Genomic DNA, 27,343 nt, shown 5'->3' with positions numbered 1-27,343 from the left:
TTCCCTTGGACAAGCACCACGGCCATCCTCAGCAACAGTGAGGTCCCCAGCTCCTCCAGTGATGAGCAAAGCTGAGTTCCCATCAGAAAAGCCAACGTGACACGCTTCTCCAGGAGGCTGAGCAGGGCACCATCTTCCCCTCCAGAGCCAGGAAGCGATGCTCAAGATGAGGACCAGTGCTTCCCAAAATGAACCACAGCCTTCCTTAGTGACAGTCAGGTCCTGAGCTCCTCCTCCCACAAGAAAAGCCAAGTTCACCGGGAAAGCCAGCGTGAGGAGGTCCCCCAGCAGAGCAGCCCTGAGCACCAGCAGCCCCCCAACAGCCGCTCTGGTTCTGTCTCCTATGCTGCTGGCAACAGCCCTCTGCTGGCCTCCCACGCTCAGCACCATGCTGGGTAGGTTCAGCTGGGTGCCACAAGTTGGCCGCCCATTGTCACTGCACTGTGGCTGTCATGAGGAGGACCGCTTTCATGGTCCCTCTGATCACAGCTTTCCTTTGCTGGGACGGGATGGGCACAATGGAAAGGCGGGAACAGTTATTTGGGTCACTCTGTCCATGCGCAGCCAGCCCCAGGTGGAAACTTCACAGTAGGCCACGGAGGGGAAAGCTGTGCCTCTCCGGGCGGCCGAGCTGCAGCAGGACGAGGAGGAGCCGAGGGGCGTCAGTGGCCCTGACGCGAGGCCACCTCCTGGCCAGCCCGGGGCCCTGCCGCTAGCCCGCTCGCCTCCTGGCCGCACCTTCACCTGGAGCTCCCCAGTGCTGGCGGAGTGAACATCCTACGTCCTGACCACCTCCGAGGACACATGACAGTGAACTTGTTGTGTCAACTTCAGTCAGAAGTTCCTGACCACACTGGCTCAGCCACCCTAGGGAGGATTGCTGCCAGAATGGTAGGAAGGAGGCGAAGAGAGAAGGCTGCTTTGGTTTCTGTGGGGAACGCCCGCCTCCGCCTCCACCTGGGCCGTCGTCTCCTGGCTCCAGCGCAGGGCTTGCGGCCTCCTGGTACCAGCTGGCATGCGGCCACCGGGGAGCTTGTGCTGAGAGCTCTTCTGCTCTCTTCCACCCCTGACTGCGCAGTCACTGCCAGCCAACCTTGTAAATTCCTATATATTCTTGTGTCTTCCATTAAATCTTTTTTTTTCACACACACTGACTGATACAGCACATGAACATTTTGGTGGATGTTTTTGATCTGAACCGTAGTGACTTCTTTCTCAGCATCTTCGTAACCAGTGTCCAGAAAAGCTGCTGTCTCCCCCGACTCGTTCATCCGTTAAAACTGTCTTGCTGGAGGCTTTAGGTGTACAGAGCAGGTACACAGAGCAGGTGGGGAGGATTCTGGTTCTTCCCTTCCCATGCACATTCTTTTGGTTTCTTCCTCTTGCTTAACTGCTCTGACTAAACCTGGTAGCACATTGAAGGGGAGGGTGACAGAGACATCTCTGACCTCTGAGCTCAGAGAAGATGCTGTCAGCTTTCTCCGTTCTGTGTGAGGCTGGCTACTCATTCTGCAGCTTTTATATGAGCTGTGTGACCCGCCCACATCTGTCGCAGGCTTTTGTCGTGAAGGGAGGATGAGTTTGACCAAGTTCTTCTCCGTCAGCTGAGATGGCCCTAGATTCTGCCCCTTCAGCCCACCGACGCGGCGTGTTCTGACCAGCAGGTCCACGCGGGACGCTGCTGCACCCTTGGTCGTGGCCAGCTTGCTCGGCACGAGCGACCTGCGTGTGCCGTGGCATCCAGCTGGCTGCGAGCCCCCGCACACGTGCTCATCGGGAACGTGTCGTATTTCCCTTTCGTGTCTGTCCTCTGTCTGCTTTTGGGGCAGCGTGACCCCGGCCCCAGAGGCCGAGTCCGCCGGGGCTCCTCACTCTCGGCTCGGTGCGTTGGTTGGGAAGAATTGGTACTAGGTCTTTAAAAGTTTGGCAGGATTGCTGGGCAAGGTGTCACACGTGTGTAAGTCAGCTTCAGGAGACGAGGCAGGAAGACTGTGAGTTTGAGGCCAGCCTGGGTTACCATAGCAAACTCAAGCTCAGCTCCACCCTGTCTTAAAAATAAAAACAAATAAACAAACAAAAGGAAAAAGAGTTCAGTGAAATGAAGCAGGAGGCCACCCGACCCTGAGTGGCAGCCAGGCTTCGTTTTCCCTAAATCCCATTCAATGTTTTTGACCCATTCACTTTTTTACACCCTCATTGTTCAATTTTAAAATATCCAGAAATTTCTCATTTTTTCTAGGTTTTCCAAGTTGTTATCATGAAAGAGTTTTATTTTGAGACAGGGTATCACTATTAGTTCAGGCCAACCTTGAGCTTGGGGTGACCCTCCTGCCTCAGCCTCTTGAGTGCCCAGGTGGTCCGTGTTCGCCGCCACACCCAGCTAACATAAAGTTGTTCATAGTCATCCTTATTTGTAGGTCTGCGGTGCCAGTCTCGAGGCTCAGTTTGCACATCTATTTTTATTTGCTGGCTTTCTCTTTTTTTGTCTGGCCTGTTTTAGACTTAGTCCATTTTGATCCATTTTATCTTGCGAGACAGGGTCTTCGCATCGAGTCCCCGCTGTTCTTGAACTTGCTCCGTAGCACAAGCTGGCCTGGAACTCAGTCCTCCTGCCTCGGGCTCTAAGTGTTGAGATTGCAGGCACGCACTGTCATGCCCAGCTTTTTGTTGTTTTTTTTTTTTTTTTTTTTCTTTTTACTTTTCAAAGAACTAATTCTTTGTTTCATCATCTTTTGCTTTGTGTTCATCTCTGTTTCATCTACATCTACTCTGATGTTTGTGATTTCTTTCTTTGTGACTAGTTTGGTTGGATTTGTTCTTGATTTTCTAATCCTTGAGCTGCATCATTAGTTTATTTGAAATTTGTCTTTTAATTTTTTAAAATAATATATATTTGTTTATTTTTTAAATTTTTATTTATTTTTTGGTGTTTGTTAAAGGGTCTCACTATGAAGCTCAGACTCGCAGTGATCCTCCTGTTTTCAGCCTCCCAGCGCTGGGATTATGGGCGTGTGCCACCACGCCTGGACTCTGGCTAGCCAGGAGTGCCTGTGAGCAGGGCTGGCACACTGTGTGGAGCCAGGGATCGAACCCTGGCTCCCGAGCTTGCCTTAAGCAGGTGCTTAGTCCGCTGAGCTATCTCCCTGGCCCTATTTGTTTATTTATTTTACAGTACTGGCAATCAAACTTGTTTCCTCCCGTGCCAGGCAAACACACTTACACTAGCTTCACCACAGCCTCTTTTCCTATATTTTTGGCATAGATACTCATGGTAGAAACCTCACTCTGAGGCCTGGGGAGATAGCTCAGTGGTCCAAGCACCTCTCTGCCAAGTGCAAGGACCTGAGTTCGAACCTGTGTACTGCATGCCGGGCCAGGCATTGCTCTGAGTTCCTTTTGCTACATTTGCAAGTTTTGTTAAGTTGCATTTCTATTTTCACTCATTTCAAAATAGTTTTGAGTTTACCTTTTGACTTCCTTAATGGCTCATTCTTCACCCAAAACTGTGGCTCAGGCTCAACGAATGTGCATACTTTCTAAAATCTCTTTGGTTGTTGACTTCTGGTTTTATTCCACTGTGACCAGAAAAGACAAGGAACACGAGTTCAACATTTTTGAATTTGTTGAGATCTGCCTGTGGCCTCGTGCATGGTCTGTGCTGCAGCATGTGCGGGCAGTGGCGTACTCTCCGGCCGGGGATGGCAGAGCCTGCGATGCTCTCCTGAGGAAATCTGACCTATAATGCGTGTCTGCTCTTGTTTTTGTTAATTATTTTCTGTCCTTTTGTTTGTTTTTCTTGAGACAGAGTATCGCTATGCGGTTCAGGTTGGCCTTCAGCATGCTTTGTAACCGGAGCTCATCTCGAACTCACAGCGATTGTCCTGCCTCAGCCTCCTGAGTGCTGGCTCCACCAACCTGGCTTTATTTCTGTCTTGATAATCTGTCCATTGATAAAAGTAGGCTGTCAAATCCCCTTATTATTATAATATTTAAAGTGGGGATATAGCTCAGTGGCACAGTGCCTGCCACACACACACAAGATAAAAATAGGAGGAGGAGGAGAGGAGGAGGAGGAGGAGGAGGGGAGGAGGAGTAAAAAGAGGAGGAGGAGGAAAAGAGAACCATCACTTTGAAGCCTGCTTTCCTCTCCCTGGACAGTGCCTGTTTGGTGCCGGGGCACTGAGAGGCCAGGTCCACACAGCCGGATGGTCACCGAGTCTTCTCACTGAGGTTGCCCTGGCCATGGCGCAGCTGCCTTTGCTGTCCCTTGTCACAGCTTTTACGGTTAAGCACATTCTGTCAGGTATCAGCACAGCTCTTCCTGCCGCCCCTGGGCTTCAGTTTGCTGGGAAAAGCACTTTAAGTCCCTCTTTGGGACTGAATTTGTTGTAGGCAGTGTGTCAGCGTATTTTGAGTCCTTTTTTTTTTTTTTTATAATCATTCTGAGTCTTTTAAATATCTATTCTGTCAAGTGTGTTTCTCTTTTCATCTTTTTAACACAAAGCCTTACTATGTAGTCCAGCCTCGAACTCACAACCCTCAGTTACCACACACGGCTGGCCAGCTTTTCTATTATCATTATTATTACTTTAATGTATTTGGTTGTTGCAGGGTCTCACTGCGCAGCTCAGACTCATAGTGACCCTCCTGTTTCAGCCTCCCCAGCTCTGGGACCGTAGGTGTGCACCACCAACTTGCTCTCTAGCCGGCTCAGCCTGCCGTGGCTGGCGCAGCATGTGGTGTCGGGGACCTAACGGCGGTCACTGACCTTGCCTAAGCAGGTGCTTTAGTCTGCTGAGCTATCTCACAGGCCCTCTTTTATTATTTTTATTTAGCTATTTATTCGTGGTATTAGGGATTGAGCTCAGGCCCTCTGCACTGAGCTACCTCCTTATACCTTTTTATTTTTGGAAATTTTGAGACTGAGCTCTGCCAGACTGGGAACTTAGTCTATTTGCATTCAAAGTTCCTACGGATGGGTAAAAATTTAATCCATCATTTTGTTGATCTTCCTAGTTGCAGGGATTGCAGGCAGATGCCATCACGCCAGGCAAGCAATATATTCATTATTATGCATCAGAAAAACATTTATAGTAATTTATCGGTAATGTTGCCAACATTTTGAAAGACTCCCAGATGCTTCTGGGCCTGGCATGCCATCGGGAAAGGAGGGGCGAGTGCAGGGGAATCCACGCTGTCCCGGACACCCTCCACACGCCACCAGGCAGCCTCCAGGCAGCTGTCCTTACTGATAGAGAAATTTGCTCAATGACAACCTCCGTAGAAAGAGAAGAAAAGCCTTTTGTGAAGGACTGCTCTTTCTCGAAACAGACTTCTCATCCTTACGTTTCTCCTGGCTCTGCAAGTCCTTCAGGGTTGTTTATTCTAACTCAGAATGAGACTACTCTTTCTGCTCTGAGTACTGCTGTTTCATACTGAGTTGGACATGCAAGGCTGGGACAAGGACCTGCCACTGTATTATTAGTCCTAGTTACTTTTCGCTGCTGAGACAAAATACCCAACACCTAGAGGGAAAGGGGGAGGTTCGCTTGGCCCACAGTTTGCAGAGGCCTCAGTCCACAGTCGGCTGGCTCCAAGGGAGGGTGGCTCAGGACCCTGCCATAGTTCCTGGCAGCAACAGGGGTGACAGTTCCTGGCCGCGAAGACGGCAAAAGCAGCGAGGGAGGAGCGGGGAGGGGCCTCTTTCCTCTGCAGACTGATAGGATCAGGGCGGAGCCGGTCCAAGCATGTCAGCTGGGACCAGCCCTTCACCCCGCACCCTCGATCCCAGATTCGGCCCCCTCCAAAAGAGCTCCTGAGAGCGCATGGGGCTTTGGGGGACATCTAGACACAAACCGTAACAGTATTTACTGTCGTCAGGGAAGAGGCAGGCTGTCCTATTTCTTGCTTGGTTCTTCTCAGGAGTAGAGGCTTCACAGTAAGTGTATGCGAGGACATCCTGAAATTACAGGAGGGGCACTAAATTTAGGAGCGCAGCTTTTTTGTTCTGGACCCTTGCTGCTGATGGCAAACGCTGCCACGCTAACATTTTCAAGGAAGGTGGGGCTTCCTTTACTTTTGCATGCTATTATTTAGTGTCCTTGTTAACTCAGGCTCTGTGGGTTCACCCGGGGGATCCCAATATTCTCTACCTCTGCTTGACCTTCCCAGGCAATTTCTCAGACCCTTCCTGCTACCTCTTTGGATTGCTTTTGGGCAGGTTTAGGAATCCATCACAATTTTCCAGTGCAGTAGCACCTCAGATCTCCGCGGTCTTGTGCGCCTCTCCCTTACACCTACCCATCTTTGGAGCATAACTGCCCTTCATGTCACCCCGCGGCTTCCTTGATGCTGCCTCAGGTGTCCACGTTCCTGCCCACACTGGCAAGGGCAGCCTCACCTGCGACTGCGGCCACCTGATCGAGCTCACTGGGGACTCGCTCATGAGACTTCCCTCGCCCCCGTAAGGGACTTCTGGCACCAATGTCCCAGGTGAATGGGTGAGCACGTAGTCTCATTTTGCTGCTGTTGTCATGGGTATAGGCTTTAAGAATCTTCCAGGGGGTCCCCTCTTCTGTGGGCCCCAAGTGTAGCTGTCCATCTGAAGAGTCCACCATCGTAACAGGGAAGGGCAGAAATGACAGCTTTTCCTCAGCCTCAGTAAGTTCACTGCAGGACCGTTCCCACCACAGAAGAGTCACGAGAGCCACAAGCTCGTGCCCCGTGTGTCGTGCAGCAGGAGCTGTGAGGCAGAAGCCCGACATGCATTGAATTCAACAAAGAACAATATCTAGAGAGCAATAAGGCAACACAGAGCAGTTCTGGGTTCCAGGGTGGCGAGAAAGGTACAGGGAGCAAGCCGGCTTGCAGATGTCTTTGGTGCCGCGGTCCCCAAGGTGACAAGCAGGCTCTGTTAAGAACTGACATCCTGTCTCGAGGTGCACAGGGGTGCAGGGGAGAGGGACCTTCTGAATCTCTGCCTTGCTTTCAGATGAACAGCAAAGGCCAGGCTCCTCTGCACGCTGACTGCCTTCAGCGCAACCATCCTCTGAGGTGTTGGTGAGAAAGATTTTGGTTCTTTCAACAGTTTCCTGGTAGAAGGCCTATCGTGCTGGGTTTACCATTGTAACGTGTGATTGTGACAGCAGTACTTTCCAGCACCGTGGGTCAGATGAGGCGCTGGTGGCGAGGGTGAGGTCAGAGTGGGCACCAAGCCCAGGCCGCCAACTCCGAAGTCTGCGGCCAGTTAGACTATTGGCATTTCCACACCATCGCTGCTCAGCTGCTGAGCACACGCTCACAGGCTCACACACACACTCGCAGGCTCACAGGCTTACACACTCAGGCTCACACACTCCCAGGCTCACACACAGGCTCACTCACACACTCCCAGGCTCACACACAGGCTCACTTACACACTCCCAGGCTCACACACAGGCTCACGCTCACACACTCGCAGGCTCACAGGCTTACACACTCAGGCTCACACACTCCCAAGCTCACAGGCTTATACATACACTCAGGCTCACACACTCACAGGCTCACACACAGGCTCAAGCTCACACACTCGCAGGCTTATGCTCACAGGCTCACGCACTCCCAGGCTCACATGCTCACACACTTTCAGGCTCACATGCTCACACACAGGCTCACACACTCAGGCTCACACACATTTATCACTCAGGCTCACACACATGCTCACAGGCTCATGCACACAGGCTCACGCTCACAGGCTCTCACACACACACACTCAGACTAATGCTCACAGCCTCACACACAGGTTCACACTCACACTTTCACCCTCACAGGTGCACACACACCTAGTACAAGGATTTCCACACCATCACTGCTCAGCTGCAAGCACACACTCACAGTCACACATTCACAGGCTCACACTCATACTCACACGCTCACACCCTAGTGCAAGGATTTCCACACCAGCACTCCTCGGCCGCTGTGTACACGCTCACAAGCTCACGCCCTCACACCCTCACACACATCTACTGTCACGATTCTTTTTTTTTTTTTTTAAAGAATTATTTATTTATTTTGTGTGTGTGTGTGTGGCCAGCTCAGCCCACCAGGGGGCGGGGCTGGCTGGCATGTGGTGCTGGGGGATTGAACCGTGGTTCCTGTTCTTTGCTTAGCTTAGTTTAGCTTGTTCTAAGTAGGTGCTTTAGACCACTGAGCCATCTCACCAGCCCCTACTGTCACGATTCTTAACTAGCCTGCGTGCGCTTTCCCGCATCACAGTTCTCCACAGCCACTAGGTGCATGCGTGGAGGCTGCGGCAGGCTGCCAGCTGCCTCGTACCTCTGCGGGCACGGGCCCTGTGCGAGGCACCAGCCGGCTTCTCTGCTGCCCGCTCCCAACCGCCCGCAATCCCAGCTGCGCGCCCCCAAAGCACGGTATCCAGTTCTTCGCACAGCCACTACCACATGGCCATGTAGGGACGCCAAGGACTCCGTGGTTCGTCCACGCGTTGCGGCAGGGTGGCCAGGCGCGCAGCCAAGGCCACGGAGCGCAGCGTGCAGCGCTGCAAGCCCAGGACATGAGCTCCCGCTTCTCGGGCGACACGAGCTCCCGGGCTGGGATCCCAGAGTGAACCGCACGGGACGAGTGCGCCACCTAGCGGCCAAAGCCTCCGCCCGCGGTGTCGGCAGGATGCAGAGCCCGACTGCGCCCCCTGGCGGCGCCCGAGGCCAGCTGCAGAGCGCACGCGGCCGCCGGGCTTGGGTGTTCCTCTGGGCATCCGCGGCGAGAGGCAGCGCGTTTGTGCCAACCCTCTTCGTTTCAATTTTATTATTTTTGAAATGGAGCCAACATCTGTGTTGTCTGATCACAAATGAGATCACTCCTACAGACTAATGCTTTGTGTCCACATTTGACACTAAGCTCTTAAAATTTTAAGCCGGCATTGTGGATTAAACCCAGCCCTTTTTACTTCTTCATTTTGAAACAGGGTCTCACTAAATTGCCCAGCGGAGGCTTGACTTCGTAATAGTCCCGTCTCAGCCTGCTGAATAGCTGGGCCGACAGGCCGAAACATCCACTCACTGCTACGGCGCGTCGCAGACCAGCAGAACTTGCTCCTCCCGAAACCGAGACGCCTGTCAGCTAGTGTCTCTCGCGTCCCTGGCCTCGGCTTCCAGGCACCCTACTCTCTGCTTCTATAACTTTGCCTTTTTAAGATTCTGCTTCTAGGTCAAGTACCCCTGCAAGTTCTTAATGGGCATTCTTTAAAAAAGCTCTCCGATGTTTTACTAATACATGTTTGCGGTACACAATGCTTACGTTCCTCATGGGGGCTGGTACATGCACAAAATGTATCTTAACACCTTTTATTACCCTCCTTTCTGCCCAAATTAGGCAAATAACCCCTCTCCCACAGGGGATAAGTGACAACCAGAAGTCTTTGTTTAACAACTGAGTTATCCCGCTGCTAAGTCGTTAAGTGAGCTGGTTGCTCAGTGAGGAAGCGCGTATGGTGCGGACGACGATGTTCAGAACAAAGAGATGGCCGAGGAAACCCCAACCCGGTGACTTGGCGTTTATTTGCTCGCTCTTACGTGCAGCGCTAGAAACGCTACAGAATCAACAGATCAGGGAGGGCATTGCGGCAAAAGGAGATTTCCAGGATCTGAGATGCACATCAGCCCAAGTGCTGGGCATCAGAACAAAGGAAAAGCTCTAGTTCTACGCAGCTGGCTGAGGGGCTCGGTCCTTACAACCGGGCTGGGGGTAGAAGGTACACAAGCAGAAACGCAGTGAGTAACAGGCTTGAAAGAAGCTAGAGCCCCAGGGCTCCTGGGATCAGATGCTGTAAACTGTCTGCAGCACCTGGGTGCCCAGCTCATCTGCACCAGGAGAGGAACTCAGGACTACAGGCGGAGCGGCCTGGGGGAGCTGGCCCTTCCAGTCCTGCTTCACTGTGTGTAGCAGGACACAGAGCAGCAGCACTGTGCTGCACAGGGCGGTCGGCAGGCTTTCACAACTGCGTGAGCAAGGCGTACTGCAGGAGAAGGCACGGAGGCTCCGCCGAGATGCGTGGAACTGCACTGTGCAAGAGCCCAGGCCCTTTCTCAGTTACTTTTCTCTTGTTGCTGGGACAAAATACCTGACACCCAAAATTAAGAAAGGAAAGGTTTGTTTATCTCACAGCTAATGGGGGTTTCAGTCCATACTCAGCTGGCTCCAAGGCAGAGTGGCGCGTGGCACTCTTGGTGGTAGCTCCCGTGGCATCTTAGGCCAGCTTTGCTCCCTCCTTGCAGTTTCCCTTAGATGATCCATGCTCCTGGCTTTTCCAGACTTCTGGGGTTTCCACGGAACAGGCTTCCCACTCACAGCTTCACACGCTGCTCTGTCAGGGGCACACTGCCTGGCCTCCCAGGCCTTCTTCTAAAATCCAGGTGGAAGCCTTCTTAGCCTCAGAACTCCTGCACTCTGTGTGCGCCTATAACCAGCCCCACGTGGTGACACCAGGGTCTGCTGCCAGCTGGAGCAGTAGCCAGGCTTCCTTTGCTCTTGGCCGTAGGGGTCGAGGGCCTGGATCACTGAGCACTCTGACCCTGATTCTGAGGAACAAATTCTCTATGTCGGTGCCCTTCTAGAGCCTGGTGTGGCCGCTGCTGCCATTCTGAAACATGGAGCTCCGCAGCTTTCTCCTCAAAGCTAAGTCCCTCACCTTGCAGTTCTGATGCCACCTCCTGTGATGCCCTCAGGCCAGCCTTTCCATTCTCTTGTTCCTTCTCAGTGATAAAGACCCTCTCAGCTCTATTTTTGCAGTCCACAGTCTTATTGGAGCTTCCTTTCTGGCCAAACTCACATTTTAAATAATCCTGCTGGGCTCTTTGCTCTTGATTCTCAACATAAATCTGACTAAAAGCCCCAACACTAGCCATGCCACTGCTCAATTATTTGGCTGCTTTGACATTTCTTTTGCCAGATTAATCAGTCTGCCGTGCTTAATCTCAGTCTCAGGCAAAGTCTCTGGACATGAACAAAATTCAGACAAACTTTCTGCCAAGCCATAACACACATCATCTGCAGTCCAACAACCAATGCAGTCCTTCTTCCCAGAAGAAACCTCCCCCGTCTAATCTTCACAGGCAGGCTTTCTATCAGCCTTCTGGTCTTCTGAGCTCTGACTAGCATCTCCCACACAGAGCAGCTAAAGCTGTTCCAACGCTTCTCTTGTAGGCAGTATCTCCAAACTTTTCATATCTCCTCCCGTAAACCATTCCCAAAAGCTGGTAATCCACATGGTCAGGTTTAGCCACAGCAACGACCCCACTTCTCTGGCACCAAACTGTCTTGGTTACTTTTTACTTGCTGCTGGGACAAATACCCAACATCCAAAATTAAGAAAGGTTTATTTAGCTCACAGGTAGTGGAAGTTTCAGTGCCTGGTCCCAGGGCAGAGTAGCAGAAGGCAGAAGGCAGCAGTGCATGGCAGAAGACAGGAAGGAGCAGAGGAAGGAGCAGCAGCTGTGGTGTCTATCAAACCTCTCTCGCTTCCTTCCATGCTGATCTCCCACGGAAGTGGCTGCAGAATCCCTCCTCAGCCTTTATGTATCCTGTAAGTGCTGAGTCACCCCAGGGCAGGCCCGCCCCACCCTAGGGCAGGGAATCTCTGAGCGCTCAGGTTGACACAAACTATCAAGCACCACAGTCCCAAATCCACGGTTGATAAACTAGATTGCTAAACAAATATCTGTAAATGACTCCCAAGGCAACTTTCAGCTTTAGTATCTTATTTCATTTGAAATTTAAAATCAACTTAGCTATCATGTTTGTAATACTGCGGTATCTCGTATCTTTTTATAGTCTCATTTCTTTCTCTCCCTGAAGATGTAACTCTGTATGTACCTCTTATGCTACCTGCATTTAAAATTCCCTTCATGTCTCATTTGTGTATTTCCTGATTTGTTTCTCATCTGGGAAGGAGCGCTGAGCTGCTGATGTGCTCGAGTGGACTGACAGGGTGGGTGGCCCTGTTTGTGCAGACTCCCTAGTGTCAGCATGTGCAGCTCTGCTAGAGGGATGGAGAGGGGCCGTCTTCAGAGAGGAAAGCCTCCTTCCCGCCCAGCAGAGGCCAGCTCGGCACTGTGAACCCGGCGAGCTGCAGGGAACCCTCCTTTGGGGTCTTGCTGTCTCCCCTCATGCCAATCTTCAGCTAGGGCTCAGTTGAGTCTGTTTGCCTTTTTTTAGCTTCCCCTGCAGCCGGCTGAGGCCCCAAAGTCTTTCTAGAACAGGAACAACACACCTCCCAGCAACTGTTTTATCCAGACACTGTCTGAAGCAGCTGACACGGGACCTACTGTCGTGCACTCTTTGGTGGTAGTAGCTCTTATGTCCTCTTGCTCATCACTGACACAGAGTTCAATTCACTTAAATCAGTTGTGGGCCTGGCGCTTCGATCCAGCTTCTGGTCCCTGTCAGCCCCACGGCAGCTGCCCCATATTAGCGCCTCTCCTGCCCTGCTCAGCGGCTGAAGCTCCTCAACTGCATGTTGCCACGCTAGGGGGACTCAGGAGGGGCACAGAGAGACGTGTCAGCTTTGTTCACACATACAACTGGCGCTGAAGTCACACCTGGGGACAAGTGGCTGTGTGGTTAGCACTCCAGCACTGTCCCAGCTCCGAGCCCCATTAGGCTGTGTGGCCTGAGCCCACAAGTCACAGCTGCACGCTTGGTGACACTGTGGCTGACACTCAGCACTGCCGCTGGGCAATGGTGGGCCAGCCTGCAGATCCAGTATTTCTCTGTGTGAGTGAAAAACAGCATACTCATGTGAAGGGGCTGACAGCCAACAGCAAGAGGTGACAGGACTCTGCTGGTGAGGTGACAGGTGATTTACAGGTCTGCTCATCTCCTGTCCAGTTTTCTCACGTGTTAGTATTTACCAAAAATTGTTAAAATATTTAAAAACATTCACCCCAATTCAGCAATTCTACTTGGAAACATGCTAAGGAGGCAAAGACCTGTGTGAAGCTGTAGAAACAGTAACATTCATCCAGAAACGCATGTATGAGCATTAAGTTATAAAACCAAAGTATCTCAAGTGTTGGGTTATGAAGCCATTAAAGATGTTAATGAAATGAAGTACATGGCATCGTGAAGGGGAGGCCTTACGCAGTGTCTTTCCCACATGCCACAGACTGAATCGTGACCCTGTGCACGCCCAGCATGCGGCCACCATGGGCCACACTGAGCCCATCACACCATTTTTAATAAATGCACAGAAAAAAAGAATTAAAACCAAGCACTGCAGCACTAAGCGCTATTGCTTCAGAGCCTGGATCAAGCATGAGGCAGCTGCCCTGCCCTCGATGGGAGTCTCAGTCCACACCTGCGTCCATGGACCCCAGCAGCACCTCCATGCCCTCACTACAGTACTGGAAGGGCCACACAGTGCCGGTGAGACGGAGCCACGCCTGCAGGGGATTCCTGAGCGTGGGATCCCCCTGGGGAACACGAAACCAAATTCCAGAGAGCTGCTGCCAAAGCTCAGGAAGGCTCACACCAGTGAGCCTCACACGGTGTTTCTGTCTAAACACAGCACAGCGCAAGATGCGCAGGAACAGGCTCTGCAGCTGAAATTCTGGCTGTCTTAAGATGATTTTATCTTTTTATTCTTTTGAGTAGCTACTTTTCCTACAATAAATTTATATTAGGTCTGTGCTTTTAGAAGAATTATTTTAAGCTGGGTGTAGTGGTACACGCCTGTAACCACTGCACTAGGAGGCTGAGGCAGGAAGACTAAAGAATTCAAGCCCAGAATGAGCAACTTAATTGATAAAATCTTGTCTTACGCACAAAAAAGTGGGCGTTCAGCTCAGTCTGGGTTTAATCCCTGGTACTGTAACAGAAAGCAAAAGAGCAGTATTTTAAATGCACAGGAAGTCTAACCCGTAAAACAGAAATCACTGTTCCAACTCAGAGCTACAACCTAAAATTGCTTCAGTGCCTGCCAAGGACTTCCTGAGTCTGAACTTGGTATACACTCATCTCTTAACAGGTTCCCCAACGCAGAGATGAGGGCCACGCTCCTGAAATAGTGCTTGCTTTTGGATTTTTTACAGTTGTATCTGACTACACTCAAATAATGTTCTAATTTACCAAAAAGTCATACCATGAAGACTTTTTAGGTAAGTAGCGTATTTTTCAGATTTTTGCAAAAAACTCAATACATAAATGTCTTCTGGAGACAGGATCTCCAAATGTAACCCACGATGGCCTTGGACTTGCAGCCATCTTCCTGCCTCAGCCTTCTGAGCGCTGGAGTTACAGGCACACGCCACCAGCCTGGCTCAGAAGTTCTCTTCCTTCTGTACACACTGGACATGTGGCTTTCATCTTTAATACATGAGCCACGTGCTGGCTGGGGAGTGAAGCCACACAGCCTGTAACACGGAGCTATGGCCCATCTCAAGGAGTTGGGTTTTAAAAACGCCCATTTGCACTGAATTGTGAGAACTTGCGAAGCATCTCTTACTGTATGAACAGGAGGCAACCGTGCTGTAGGCGCTGACTTCGGTAGTATGAGTGTTGACTTGCATTTCAATCATCAGAACTGAATCTGAAGATAGAGGAGGGGTACCAGAGACCAACTGTGGAATAAACCCGAAGTGCGCGGCTACCAGGGAAGCGGGGCTCCCCTCAGAACACGGTAACACAGCGAGGCGGCTGGCTTTTTGCCACGCTGCTTTTCCCAACAAGAGCCTCCATAATCCTCATGCGCTGAGGAACAGCGACGAAGTGCCGAGGCCACCCACGCCTGAGGGAGCCCTCCTTCCCACTTCCACATCCGGGAGGCACCTGGACAAGGCTGGGCTCTAGCCGCCTACCACCTGGACAAAACCAGAGCCTGGCGAACTGAGGCAGTGACTCGCAGCCCCCCACCGGCTTTCCCGGGACGTGGAAGAAGCCGTCTCAAAAGGCAACCCGGTATTTCCTTGAAAGAAACATTTATTTATGGTCTTTATTGGTTACAGTTTCAAACAAATCCAGAACGGTTTCCTGTTTTAAGCCTTTAGTGCAGACACTGCCATGCGAGAAATAGCGCCCTTCTGCAGGGCGCCCGCCCTCCTGAGCCCAAGCACTGGTTCTCAGGCAGAAGATGGCTTACGTGACAGAAAGCTGCTCACAACTCTGCTTGAAAACGAACATGAGTCTACGCCTCCTTGCTGAGGGGGCCTTGAGACAGGGTCTTGCTAAGTAGTGCAGACTGGCCCTGAAATCACAACGCAGTCCTGGCCGGCCAGTGATCCTCCTGCCTCAGCCTTCCGAGTGCTGAGATTATAGGTGTGTACCACTACGCCTGCCCTGACGCCTCATTTAAAGGTTTTTCACAACATAAATGTACTTAAACTTATAGTTTTAAAACAAAACACCCCAACAACCATCTATCTCTTTAAATAAAAAAAATAATTTATATTCTTTTTAAAAGAATTCCAACCATTTAAAATAAATCCCAATCCCATATATATATATCCGTATTTATAAGTCAGGTGCTCTTCTGCGCTCTATGCTTTTACTCATGCAACGGTGGGGGGCTGGGCTACAGCGGCCTTTCCGAGAACGCGGTGTAGCTCCTCACTCTGGCGAAGAACAAGGGGGTGTACATCTTGTCAATCTCAAAGGCACTGACCGCTGTCTCGCCAGTTGACCTGCAGAAAGCACAAGCACAAGGGAGCCTCAGCCCCTCCCAAGTCTGCGACTGCCGAGGGCAGCCTACTTTCAGCACGCACCTTTTATCCCGCACTCTCCTCGGGTACTTCTCAGTAACAGCACAATGGAGGGCACGCGAACCACCACAGGAGTGCTGTGCCCCAGGCCACCCTCCCTGCGGAGCCCAGGCCAGGCTGGGGCCCATGCCTGCCACGGCACGTTGACACATGTGCGTCCTATACACACCCAGGCTTATGCCTACATGCTCTCCCACTGCCTGCCTACACAACTACTTACTACGTCCCCTCTGCGAGACTGACTCGTACAATATTTAGCTACTGAAGTAGTGCATTTCTGTTTACGTTCCTTAAGCATATTCCTAAGATAATTTCTAAATCAAAGGCTACAGGCAATTAAAAGCTCGGGTTAAAATGGATCATTTGTTAATTAACAGCCAAATCACAGGCAGGGCAGGGGATAAAGGGACAACCCATGCTGCCTCAGCCTTTCTCGGCTCTTCCTCGTAGAAGGCAGGCCAGCAGAAGCAAGGCACTCTCAAGACTGCCCAGCCCGTGAGAGGTCAGTGTGGTCATGAGACGCCGCAATCGTGTGGACGAGGCCACCCTATGAGGCTGTGCCATCCCCTTTGTGACATGGTGACCCTGGGAATTCAGAAACAGAGCCTTTTCCAACTGCACAAGGGCCAGAGGTCGCCTCTGCTGGCCGCGGCGGTGCCCCAGCGGTGTGCCTACTTGTAAGTGATGTGACAAGAATGGTGCACCCAGGTGAGCTTGTTGAACCTCTGGTGGCCACTGGAGCACAGCTGCAGTCCCACATGGAAGCTGTGCTCCGCCTCCTGCACAGGGACCCGACGGAAGTATCTGTATTTATAATCAAGTGGTTTCTGCAAAGGAAAGGGTACGGGAGAGTCATCGTGACACTTGCATTACGTACGCCAAGGAGCACTGAGGTACAAGTCACACCAAAAGTAACATAACGTCTGTGAGCAGGAAGCGATTATCTTGAACCTCCCATGAAAAGGCTCTAGTTGTAAGCACTCAAAGAAGGCCGCGTTTCTCTCCATCTCCCCAGAACTCCATGTGAAACAGCGCCTATTTCTATAAAATGGCAACAAACATCGAAGCTCTAGGGATGTCGAACAAGTGCACCAAAGTTACGCAGCAGCAGCAGCAGCAGCAGCGGTATCTCTTTCTACAAGTGAACACCTGGGAAATCTTTGAGGAAGAAAGTGATACACTGACGGACACCGCAGAAAAAGATTTAGTTCTTGCAAATACTGCTGCTAAAATCACAAAACTGTAAGTGACACAAGCCTTTCCTTACAGAAGCAGCCAGGTCTGCATGGACCCCAACACTGCTACCAGACACGAGCAAGCAGGGCTCCCGACTCTCAGGCATGGCCTCAGGACACGCGTGGCCACAGCCACCGCGGCCCCTGCATCCCTCCTCCTGCTGCTCCACGCGGAGCCCAGCGCAGGAAGGCGGGGAGCCAGCGGAGGTGGGCACAGGTGCCGGGAGCAGGACAAAGCCCTGCCCTCACAATGCCAGAGAACAGAGGGGGGCGCAGATGGGAACGTCTTTGAAACTCTACTACTCCTAAGGCAACAGGCTAACGCTTACTCTGTCTCCTCCACAACTGACTTCCTGGTACATACATTTTTAAATCAGGATTTTAAAAATGCACACAGAGAAATTCTGTAAAAACTAGAGCGTAAACTTGTTTAGGGAATTTAGAACACAATAAGTATCAGTAATCAAGTTCGCTTGCCCCTCTCCCATGTCTTTTGGCAAGAACAGGAAAAAAGCAAACTTATTTCAATTAAAAATTGAAACTCTAAAAAACTGACCCACACTTTAGGAAGAAAAAACCTTGAAAATGAGAACCAAAAATATACGTAGGTATGATTTTCCTACTCATCTCAAGGGAGATTTTGGTCTAACTTCTCCTTTTTTAATGTATGTGGCACAGGGTCTCAACAGACAACTCAGACTCAGTGACCCTCCTGTTTCCAGCCTCCCCTTGAGCAGGGGTCGCAGCTGTGCACCTCCACGCCTGGACTTGGTCCCTCTCAGCGAGGTGCCGGGGACCAAACCCTGGGCCCTGCACTTGCCTGAGCAGGCACTTAGTCTGCCGGGCTATCTCGCCAGCCTTTGGTCTTACCTGTTATGTGTAAAAGAGGAAACTATCTGGAGAAAAATGTCCTGATCCAACAAAAAAGAACATCTTAAAAACCCAAGCTTTTTTCAGAGATACACACAATAATGAAATAGAACTTCATTCTAATTGCAAGCGTCTGAGCGAGCACACTGCTGAAATGAGACTGTCACATCCCTTATACTCACTTCTTCTTTCTTCTTCGTTATTACAGCAAATACTTTGGTCTGATTGTCTGTATCTTGTGACAAGCGGTAATGACCCAGCAGAATTGCATCGGTTCTGAAAAGTAAATACATTTTAAATCTAAATGTACTACTCAGTTATTATACTTATTTAAATGACCCAGAAAGCTATGAAGCAGGGAAGCTACGACCAGGTGCGGAGTTCGCTGGCAATGGGGACTGGACAGAAAGCTGCACACGAGCTACCTGGTGCTCCGGGTTCTCAGGCGGGGAACAATGGCCTGAGGCTCCTCCGGGGTTGTCAGCATCATCACGGAGCCGTCGGGGAAAAATCGAATGTACCTGTGTGACAGGGAGACACCACAACACCCCGCACACGCGTGAGAGATAAAACCCTCCCTTACTTTTCAGCCACCACGCCTACTTGGGGTTGTGACACGGAACTGAAACAGCATCGGCCAAACAACCACAACCACAATCTTTAGCCTAGCAACAAGGTACTAAAGACATTTTATTATTAGCCCTCAGCAGGAACTTTTTACTTACATAACATGAAAGTTAGATGCGGCACACTTACTAAAGTCCTAAGCGTCCCTAAAACACTAATTCACGTCAAGGGAGACCAGGGAGATCCATAATCAACACACAGTATTAATCTTTCTCAGTGACAGTACAGGGAGTCACCAACCTATGAAAGGGCTCCATACAGGACAGGCTTGGGCAGCCCGGCACTCCACAATCTGACAAGGTGTCACGCGGCACCCGTGAAGGTGTGCACGTTCAGAGGCTGGGGGCTGCCGTACTGTTCAGCGAACACCAAGGCTGCAAGCAGGCATAGCTAGTCTAAAAGTCAAGTGGACCTACCCGTAACAAAAGGAGAGCTCTGAAATAGAATTTACAGGCTTACAGAAAATAGGGCTTTATTAGCCTTCTGGGCTTTACGTAATTTCCTAAGCCACAACATTGGAGAAAAATACCGAGGTCGTTTTGTGGACACAGCCAAAGCAGCGGACTGAAGAGCTAGTGCTTGGAGAGAGGGAACTCCCACTCAGTCTACTCCAGCTGTACCTGTAATATTCCACTTGGTGCCAGGCTCGGTAGAAACCATCGAGGGACTGTTCCCCTTGACGAATATATGTGGTTTTACTGATATACACTCCTATAAAAATTAAGAAAATATAATTTAAAAGTTACTATCATGAAGGCAGGGGGAATGGGAAAAATAAGAAACAGGCTATACCACATACAGGTACAAATTCCCTTGGATGAATGTGATCATTATATATATCTAAAATATACCAATAAAATAATTTCCTTTGGAATAAAAAGTTGACAATCATGCAACACATGTCTGGCTTTATCTTTATGACATGTTCCTTTAAAGCAGCTCACAGTTCTTAGGTCAATCACAGGAAACTCGTAGAGCACAGTTTCGCCTGAGTGCTAGAGTCCAACTTACCATCAAACCGAACACGGGGCCGCCCTAAGAACATCTCTCTCCAGGATGAGTACGGAACCAGTTTAACGCAGCTTCTGCCCCACACTTTCAAGCAGGCCAGACGCCATATTTCCGGGTCTCTAGATAAAGAGCACAACATCAACAACAGACAGCCGAGTCCCTGCAGGCACACATCATCTTTGCCACCAGGTACCCTTTCTGAAACAAGTACCTGTCAAGCACCTGGGAGGCACTGTTGACTGTTACAGAGATGCTGACAGAGAAGGCAAAGTCCCTGCTTTTCTTAGCAGTGGGAGAAAAAAGTTCCAAGCAGTGCGCTCAGTGAGAAACTCCCCACAGACAGAGTAAAACACACACACAGGAACGACGGCACCGAGAGTGGAGGTGGGAAAGCCCTCTGGGAAGACCGCAGCCATGGGGGAGCATCTCGGGCAGCAGCCACATGAGCTGAGACTTGGAAGTGGAAGCACGACCGGGAAGCCCAGGAAAGGCCAGAGGGGAAAGCAGAAAGAAAGCAGGCGTGTATGGACGCCATGATCCGAGAGGTGGAAGAACAGACGAGGTAGTGCTACGCAGAAGGGAGTAGGGCCAGCGAGATGGCTCGGCGGGTCCTGCGCCTGCTTTGGCAAGCGCAGGGACCAGGATTCACCCCTAGGGCATGCTGAGCCAAGTGGTGCACGCCTATAATCCCAGCACTGGGGAGGCTGAAAACAGGAGGATCACTACGAGTCTGAGCTGTATATTGACTGAGACCCCATTAAATACATAAAATGAAAAAGAAAAAAGAAGGAGTAGCTGCTGATGCCAGATGGAGGCCACTGGACGGCTGTGAGCACAGTTTACCAGAAACTAAACTCAAGACCTTGCACTTGCCAGGCAAGCTCTGTGCTGCTGAGCCCAACACACAAGAGGGCAGAGTGAGGCGGCAGAATAGGACTCAAGACAAATTGACAGAGAAACTGAAAACAATCAGAAACTCCAGAGAAGAAAAATACAGCAAACTAAATCATAAAATGCAACAGTGTATCAACAACAGAATTTGATGACCAGCCCCGCCCCTGGGCCATGGTGAGAGGGGACTAAGACTGAGCATGGTGACAACCTGTAGACCCTGTACTAAATACATTTAAAAAAAAAAAAAACCGAACCCAATGACCAGAACAATCTGTGAACTTGGGGCAGGTTACTGAAAACACACAATTAAAGGAGAAAAAAGAATGGAAGGAATGAAGACTATAGAACATACAGGAGCGCCAAGAGGGCAAATGTTCTAGCCAGTAGCATTCAAGAACAGAGAGTGACAAGGAGGTAAACGTCCACGGTGCAGCCCACTGCCTGGAGGCTCCGCTCTGAGTTCTGCTGCCAGCTTGAACCACCACCAGTGGTACACACGGGACTGTTCTGTGTGCAGCTTGTGCCACTTCTTAGGACCTCTGATCAGAACAATGCAAAGAAAAGGTGTTGTTTTAGGAGGCCAGATGCTATCAGGATATAGTTCTTTAAATTCTTAAAATATTAAAATGGTATAAAAAGTTGTAACAGCTAATTTGTGGTACAGCAGTTGTAAGTGCATATTACATACACCAGCAATAGGGTACTTTTAAGACCATGTTAAAATTGAAAGAATTAATTACTGATAAAACTCATGAATGTAAAATTTCTCTTAATTTAAAAAGGGGCTGGGAAAAATAATAATTAAAAAAACAACAAAATTGGCCAGGGAGATGGCTCAGTAGAATAAGTGCTTCCTTGGCAAGCGCAAGGGTCTGAGTTCAATCCCCGGTTCTACCAAAAAAAAAAAGATAAATAAAATAAAAAAACTAAAAAGGGGCTGGGGGCTAGGGATATAGCTCAGTGGCATCAGTGCCTGCCTGGCAAGCGTAAGGTCCTGAGTTTGATCCCTGGCACCAAAAAATAAAATAAAAATAAATAATAAAAAGGGGCTGGGGAGATAGCTCAGTGGCGTAAGCATCTGCCTGGCAAGTGCAAGGACCTGAGTTCGATCCCTGGTACCACATGCCGTGCTGGCCTTGAAACGGGGCATGGTGGTGCATGCCTCTAATCCCAGTGCTCCAGAGCCTGAGACAGGAGGATCACTACGAGTCCACACCGTGCAGGGAGACCCTGTATCAAGTAAATAAAAGATTTTTTAAATTAAAATAAATTTGATTATAATCATTTTTTAAATGGTATGAATAGTATTAACATTTTTATTCAGGCAGTAATTATTCAAATTCAAGCAACTAACTAGATTCGGTCCATTTACAGACTTTTTATTAATTTAATAGTAAAAAGACCAATGAAAGAAAGTGATTACATTTGTTTGTACCACCAGCGGCACCAGCTGCCCGACGGGACACCTGTGCAGGCACTACCGGTGGGCCTGCTTCACTCGGAGGAACTAACAGCAGAAGACTTTCCAAACCCGAAGATGCAAATATCCACATACAGGAAGGTCAACGGTTCCCAATCAGATACAATCCAAAGACTACCGCATGACCTACTACAATCAAACAGCTGAAGATCAAAGAGAGGACCCTGAAAGCAGCGAGAGAAGACGCACAAGTAACATGAAGTTCCAGTCTGCTGAGCAGCAGGCTTCTTGGCAGAAACCTCAAACGCCAAGAATGGGATGATAAACTACAAGTACCTGAGGAGGAGGATCCAAGACAGCTGAATAGAAGGGTCCCAGGGAAGAGGCAAGGGGACGGGGAAAGCCCCTTTTGAGAAGTGCAGGCAGGCGAGGGAGACTCCTGACAATGAACAAGCAGGTGAGGAGAACCCTAACCAGCCTGGAGTCAAAGCAAAGCACAGTCAGCCTGGCTCCCTGGCCGGGAGGCTCTGCACGTTGCCAGGGAGAGGTGACCCATCCGCCGCTGTCACAGCAGTGACCAGAGTCCTCACTGCAGGCAAATCCCATAATCCTGGGCAGGCTTAACATCAGTCTGGGGAGTCGGCTGGTCTAGCGGTGATCACCACCCACCGAGAAAGCGCCCATCACGGGCGCCCCACGCTCCAGTCTCTACAACAGCCCCAGCTGGTGCCGTCCTGTCTTCGGGGCCCACAGCTAGGCCCCACTCCTGATACTGCCAGCAGCTCTGGGCCTTAGGGGCAAAGGACACCCACGCATCACCCACAGCTTCAGGACCACAAGCCCAGGCCACGCCTATGCTTGCCTGTGACGACAAGGAAGTCGCCGCACACCTGCTCCTGCCCACCGGGAGCAGGGAAGGCCTCAGCTGCTGCTGCTGCAGCAGCTCCCGTAACCCAGTTTCCAGCATTGCCCAGCTCCTCGCTCAAGACCAGGGAAAGGTCCTGCTGCAAGCCTGGATCTAGGGTGTCCCCCAAAGAGCACATGTTAATGTCTTGGTCCTCAGCCTGGGCTAGGGAGAAAAATCTCAAGTAAACAACCTAACAGTGTACTCAGCACCTCAAAAAAGCCAGAACTTAAAAGAAAATGAAGATCGGAAATAGCTAAAATTCAAACTATAAAAACAATTTTTAAAAAACCTCTTCTACACTCCTGGTAGCAATGTGGATGGAAAATATGGAAATTCCTCAAAAACCTAAAAACCAAAATCTCACATGATTCAGCAATTCCACTACCAGGGGAGATCTATCCTGCCGGGTGGCGGGGCATCTAGGTTGACTATTTTAACTACTCTGAGTAGTGACAAGAGCGTAACGGCTTTTTGGTGCAATGATTTGCCTGTGTTTTGTGTACACCTACCATATATGAGTTCTGCACACAGGCCAGAACTCATGGCTAAGGACCACAGAGCATCCAGGAAGGACGTGAGTTCTGCCCTTGTTACCTGGGATGTCCCCTGAAGTGTCACGTCCTTGGAAGGTGACTGGATCAGGGCTCTGTCCCCATCAGTGTACTAGTGACTCGCTGTAAGGAGGTAGGGGCTGCTTAGAGGCCCGGTACAGGGCTTGAAGGGTAGACTTCTCTGCTAAGCTCCATTCCCTTCTCTGCCTCCAGGCCTCGGGGCGTGAGCAGCTTTCCTCTGCCCCGCTTTTCAGAGCTTTACTCTGCCCTTGGAGCCGGCCAACTATGATGGACTGAGATCTTGGAAACTGAGCCAAAACAAACCTGCCCTCCTTTACGACTGGGTGCTGCGTACTGTGTCTCAGTGGCTGGAGAGTGATGAAGACATTCACGTCAGCTTCGGCCCTTAGTAGGCCTGGCACGCTGACCCACACCTCAAGGCTGCACAGGTTCCTGCACCCCGATGAGACTCAGGTCTGACCCAATTTCATGCCAGCTGTGCTGGACAAGGGACTGTCTCTGCCACCTATCCCCCAACTCTGGGTGGTCCATCAGTGCTCACAGATGGGGCTCTAGAGCTGCTCAGGGACCAGGCAAAGACCTACACTCCAGTCGGAGAGCCTCGCAGGCCAGTCAGTATCACTGCCAGCTCCGGTGTGTGCCTCTGTACACCCCGAGCCCATGCAAGTCTTTGTGAGCTATGTCTTAGCATCAGCCTAGATGGCTAAGGGGACGCTTTTACCGCTACTATGCCAACCACGAGCAGCAACAGCACAACACGGGAACTTGGTGCTGGTCCAGAAACCTTTCACAGGCAGACGCAGCAGTCCCATTCCCACACCCGCCTGCAGATGGAGCCTCCAGACTGGCGGGGCTGCCAGGGGAAGCCACGTGGACCAGCTCACTGCTCTGCTACTTCAGCCAGCACCACCTGTGGCCAGCTGCAATGTTCTTAGGCCTCTGGTTCACCTCAGGAACAGGGAGCCCGCAGCACTGTGGGCTTTGGTCCCACTCTGTAATATGCTGGCTAGGAGTACAAGGTATGATACAGTGTTGGTGACCACACGTGTGACACAGGACTCCGAGACCAGTCTATTCGGGTGACTGCAGAGCAGGGTAGACCCCTGCAACGCCTGAACACGGGACAGGCCTGTGGCTAAGGATATGCCACCTGGGACAATCTTGGCCCTAAGGAGGGGCTTGTCAGGATCGCCTAGTCTTTATGCACTCTCCTGGCTCTTCCTGAACCACATACACCAGTACGTCTGGGACAAACTGGGCTTGGATTGCCCTCTGGTAGGAATCATGGAAGGTATATCAATAGCAGACTCCCAGCGAATCTGGACCTCTGTACTACCCCTGCTGAAACAGTGGAATGAGCATGGCTCAGAGGAAATAAGCAACCTGCCTACAACTTCTAGAAAGCCAATTCTGCAATGCTCATATGCTGTCACCTGCCAAAGAGCACCAAGAGCTTGCAGAAAACCAAACCCTCAGGTGATACTGAAAACCAGGTGCTAGAAACTGACAAGGCAGTAGTCAGGATGGGAGAACTCTTAAGACTTTAAAACAGTAGTTACAGAAGGTAGGGAAGGTCTCCTGTTGTGTGCAGTTCTCTCTTGCAGCCCACTAAAACAGTGAAGGGTCAACTACCCATGACAGGCAAATATCAAACGATCTAAAGCCCTGATCAGGAACTATGTCTCAAGAGCAAGGACTAGAACTGCCTGCAGCAGAGAGCACTGAAGAGGCCACCTGGGGTTAGAGGATAAGGAACACTGGCGCTATGGAGACGACAATGTTCAGAAGCACCAGGATGACGGGTCCTTCCTAGACCTTGCAGAATCATTTAATCACCCCCAAGATGTTCTGCAAGAAAACAGGATTCACACTGATGAGGAAAGAGACTTCCATAAAACTGCATCCAGAGAGGAAGAAGATGAAACTGACTACAGTGACAGTGATGGCAATGTGACCCTCATTATCGGCAATATAAAAGTAGACCCTTGTGTATTTCTGAAGGAGAACCCAGATCCAAACGAACAAACAAGTGGAGGCTTCGGAGCGTCAACTCCAGAAAATCCTTCCGAATGTAAAGTAAGTGGAAGACACGTGGACTGGGAGGTGACGTGCACGCAGAAGCCCTGTTGAGTCTTGGGTGTACTGCGGACTGCGAAATCTGGCTCAGCACTGACGACCACAAAAACAAGTCCAAAGCCATCGACATGTCACATGAAACAAGCTGAGGAGCTTCTATGCATTTCAAAATTAAATGTCTTCTGAAAAAAATAAAATGAAATAATTATAAAGAAAATCGATTAGTTTAAAGCAAACAGATATGTCTCAGTTTGAGAGAGACTCTTAACAAACAGATGAAAGTAATTTTAAAAGGTCAAATAGTGGGCCAGGGAGATGGCTCAGTAGAATAAGCGCTTCCCTGGCAAGCACAAGGGCCTGAGTTCAATCCCCGGTTCCGGAAAAAAAAAAATGCAGCAGTGTGCTTGTAGGGGGGGCGCCGCATATAGGAGGGGCGCCGCTGGTCCACAGCAACACAAAAATGAAAGCAAAACACGAAGCAAACCAAACTAAAAACAGAAGGCAAAGCAAAACAAAAAGTTTCCCAATGCAAAAATAACAAGAAACACAGAGGACAGCAAAAGCAGGACAGATCAAAAAGAAAACGTAGTAAGCCTGAAAACAGACTACAAGTACATGGTTGGAGGGCGAAGAAAGAGGAATAAAGAAAACTTCCAGGAAATGTGGACAGTATTACAGACACAGATCTCTGGTTACTGGCATTCGAGAAGGACTGGAGCGTACTAAAGGAGTAGAACTAGCCTACTAACAGGAAATTTCCCACACCTAGAGCAGGAAACAAATATCCAAGTATAGGAAGGTCAAAGGTCCCCATCAGCCCAAAAAACTAAACAAAACCTCACAATGAAAGTAACACCTTCTCATCATCTGGTATGTGGAGCGCACCCTTAATGCCTGCACCCAGGAGGTGGAGGCAGGAGGACTGCTGTGAGTCGGAGGCTGGGGTGCAAGAGCGTTCAAGGCTGGCCTGAATGCGGGCCTCAGAACTACAAAAACAACACTGTCCCACAACCATACTCTCGAGATAAAAGACAAAAATGCTCTCCAGGTTACAAGAGTGAACAAACAAGACACAGGGGTGTCCTTCTCTCGACCGCTGGCTGAGCACAATCCGCAAAGACCAGGGAGAGTGTAAGAGACCCCAGGAATACGGAGCACGTACCCAGCAAAGATGTGCTTCAGGACAGAAGGCGTATGAGAGCATTTCCAGAGAAACAGGCTGACAGCCTCCTACAAAAGTGACACGACAGGAGGCTCTTCTGAGTGCAGGGCAGAGACAGGAATAGGGAAGAGAACACAGGCAGCGACAGCTCGCCAAGCAGGGTGACTCCAAAAGAATTCAGGGTACCCTAACAGTGCAGGCACAGTGAGCAAACCGTGACTGTGTCAGGGCTGCAGATGCGCATCTGTACTATACGGGGACTAAGAACAACAACTACATTAATGCTAAAAAAAAAAAAAAAAAATTAACGAAGTGCCTGCTTAGGCAAGGGCAGGGCCCAGGGTTCAATCTCTGGCACCACATGCCACGCCAGCCCCGGCCCAGACCAGGCATGGTGGGACATGCCTGCAATCCTAGCACTGAGGAGGCTGAAAACAGGAGGATCACCGTGAGTCCAAGCTGTGTAGTGAAACCCTGAGCCAAATATACTAAAAAACCCAAAACTATCAATAGTCACCTTGAATGTAACAGATGAAATTATCCAATTAAAATCAGAGTGACTGGGGTGAGGGAGATGCTTTGTGGTCTAAGGGCCTGCCTGGCAAGTGCAAGGACCCGGGTTTAATCCCCAGTGTCAGCTGGCGCATGCCTCTAATCCCAATGCTGGAGAGGCTGACAGGAGGACTACCAGTCTGAACTGCATAGTGAGACCCTGATTGATAATATGAAAACAGATCCAACCATATAGCATTCAATAAGAAACTCACCACACTTCCAACCTCCAAGACTGGAAGTGAAGAAACATAGTCAGACAGTCCAC

At 50.2% G+C, this 27,343-nt stretch overlaps 1 protein-coding gene across 1 annotated transcript in view; it reads right to left on the bottom strand.

The window, feature by feature from the left end:
• Positions 1-14,959: 14,959 nt before the first annotated feature.
• The window catches only part of Fbxo9 (F-box protein 9), a 28,077-nt gene continuing 15,693 nt past the window's right edge, over positions 14,960-27,343 (bottom strand). Inside the window, exons 6-11 of the mRNA XM_023704829.1 lie at positions 19,493-19,611; positions 19,102-19,192; positions 18,280-18,375; positions 18,037-18,130; positions 16,425-16,576; positions 14,960-15,671 (exon numbers count right to left, since the gene is read on the bottom strand). Of these exons, the coding sequence (XP_023560597.1) occupies positions 15,563-15,671; positions 16,425-16,576; positions 18,037-18,130; positions 18,280-18,375; positions 19,102-19,192; positions 19,493-19,611 (661 nt within the window). The 3' untranslated portion in view covers positions 14,960-15,562. The remainder of the gene's footprint in view (positions 15,672-16,424; positions 16,577-18,036; positions 18,131-18,279; positions 18,376-19,101; positions 19,193-19,492; positions 19,612-27,343) is intronic.

Source organism: Octodon degus, unplaced genomic scaffold (assembly GCF_000260255.1).
Source record: "Octodon degus isolate 3935 unplaced genomic scaffold, OctDeg1.0 scaffold00205, whole genome shotgun sequence".
NCBI lineage: Eukaryota > Metazoa > Chordata > Mammalia > Rodentia > Octodontidae > Octodon > Octodon degus.
This window is presented reverse-complemented; position numbering and strand designations above follow the sequence as displayed.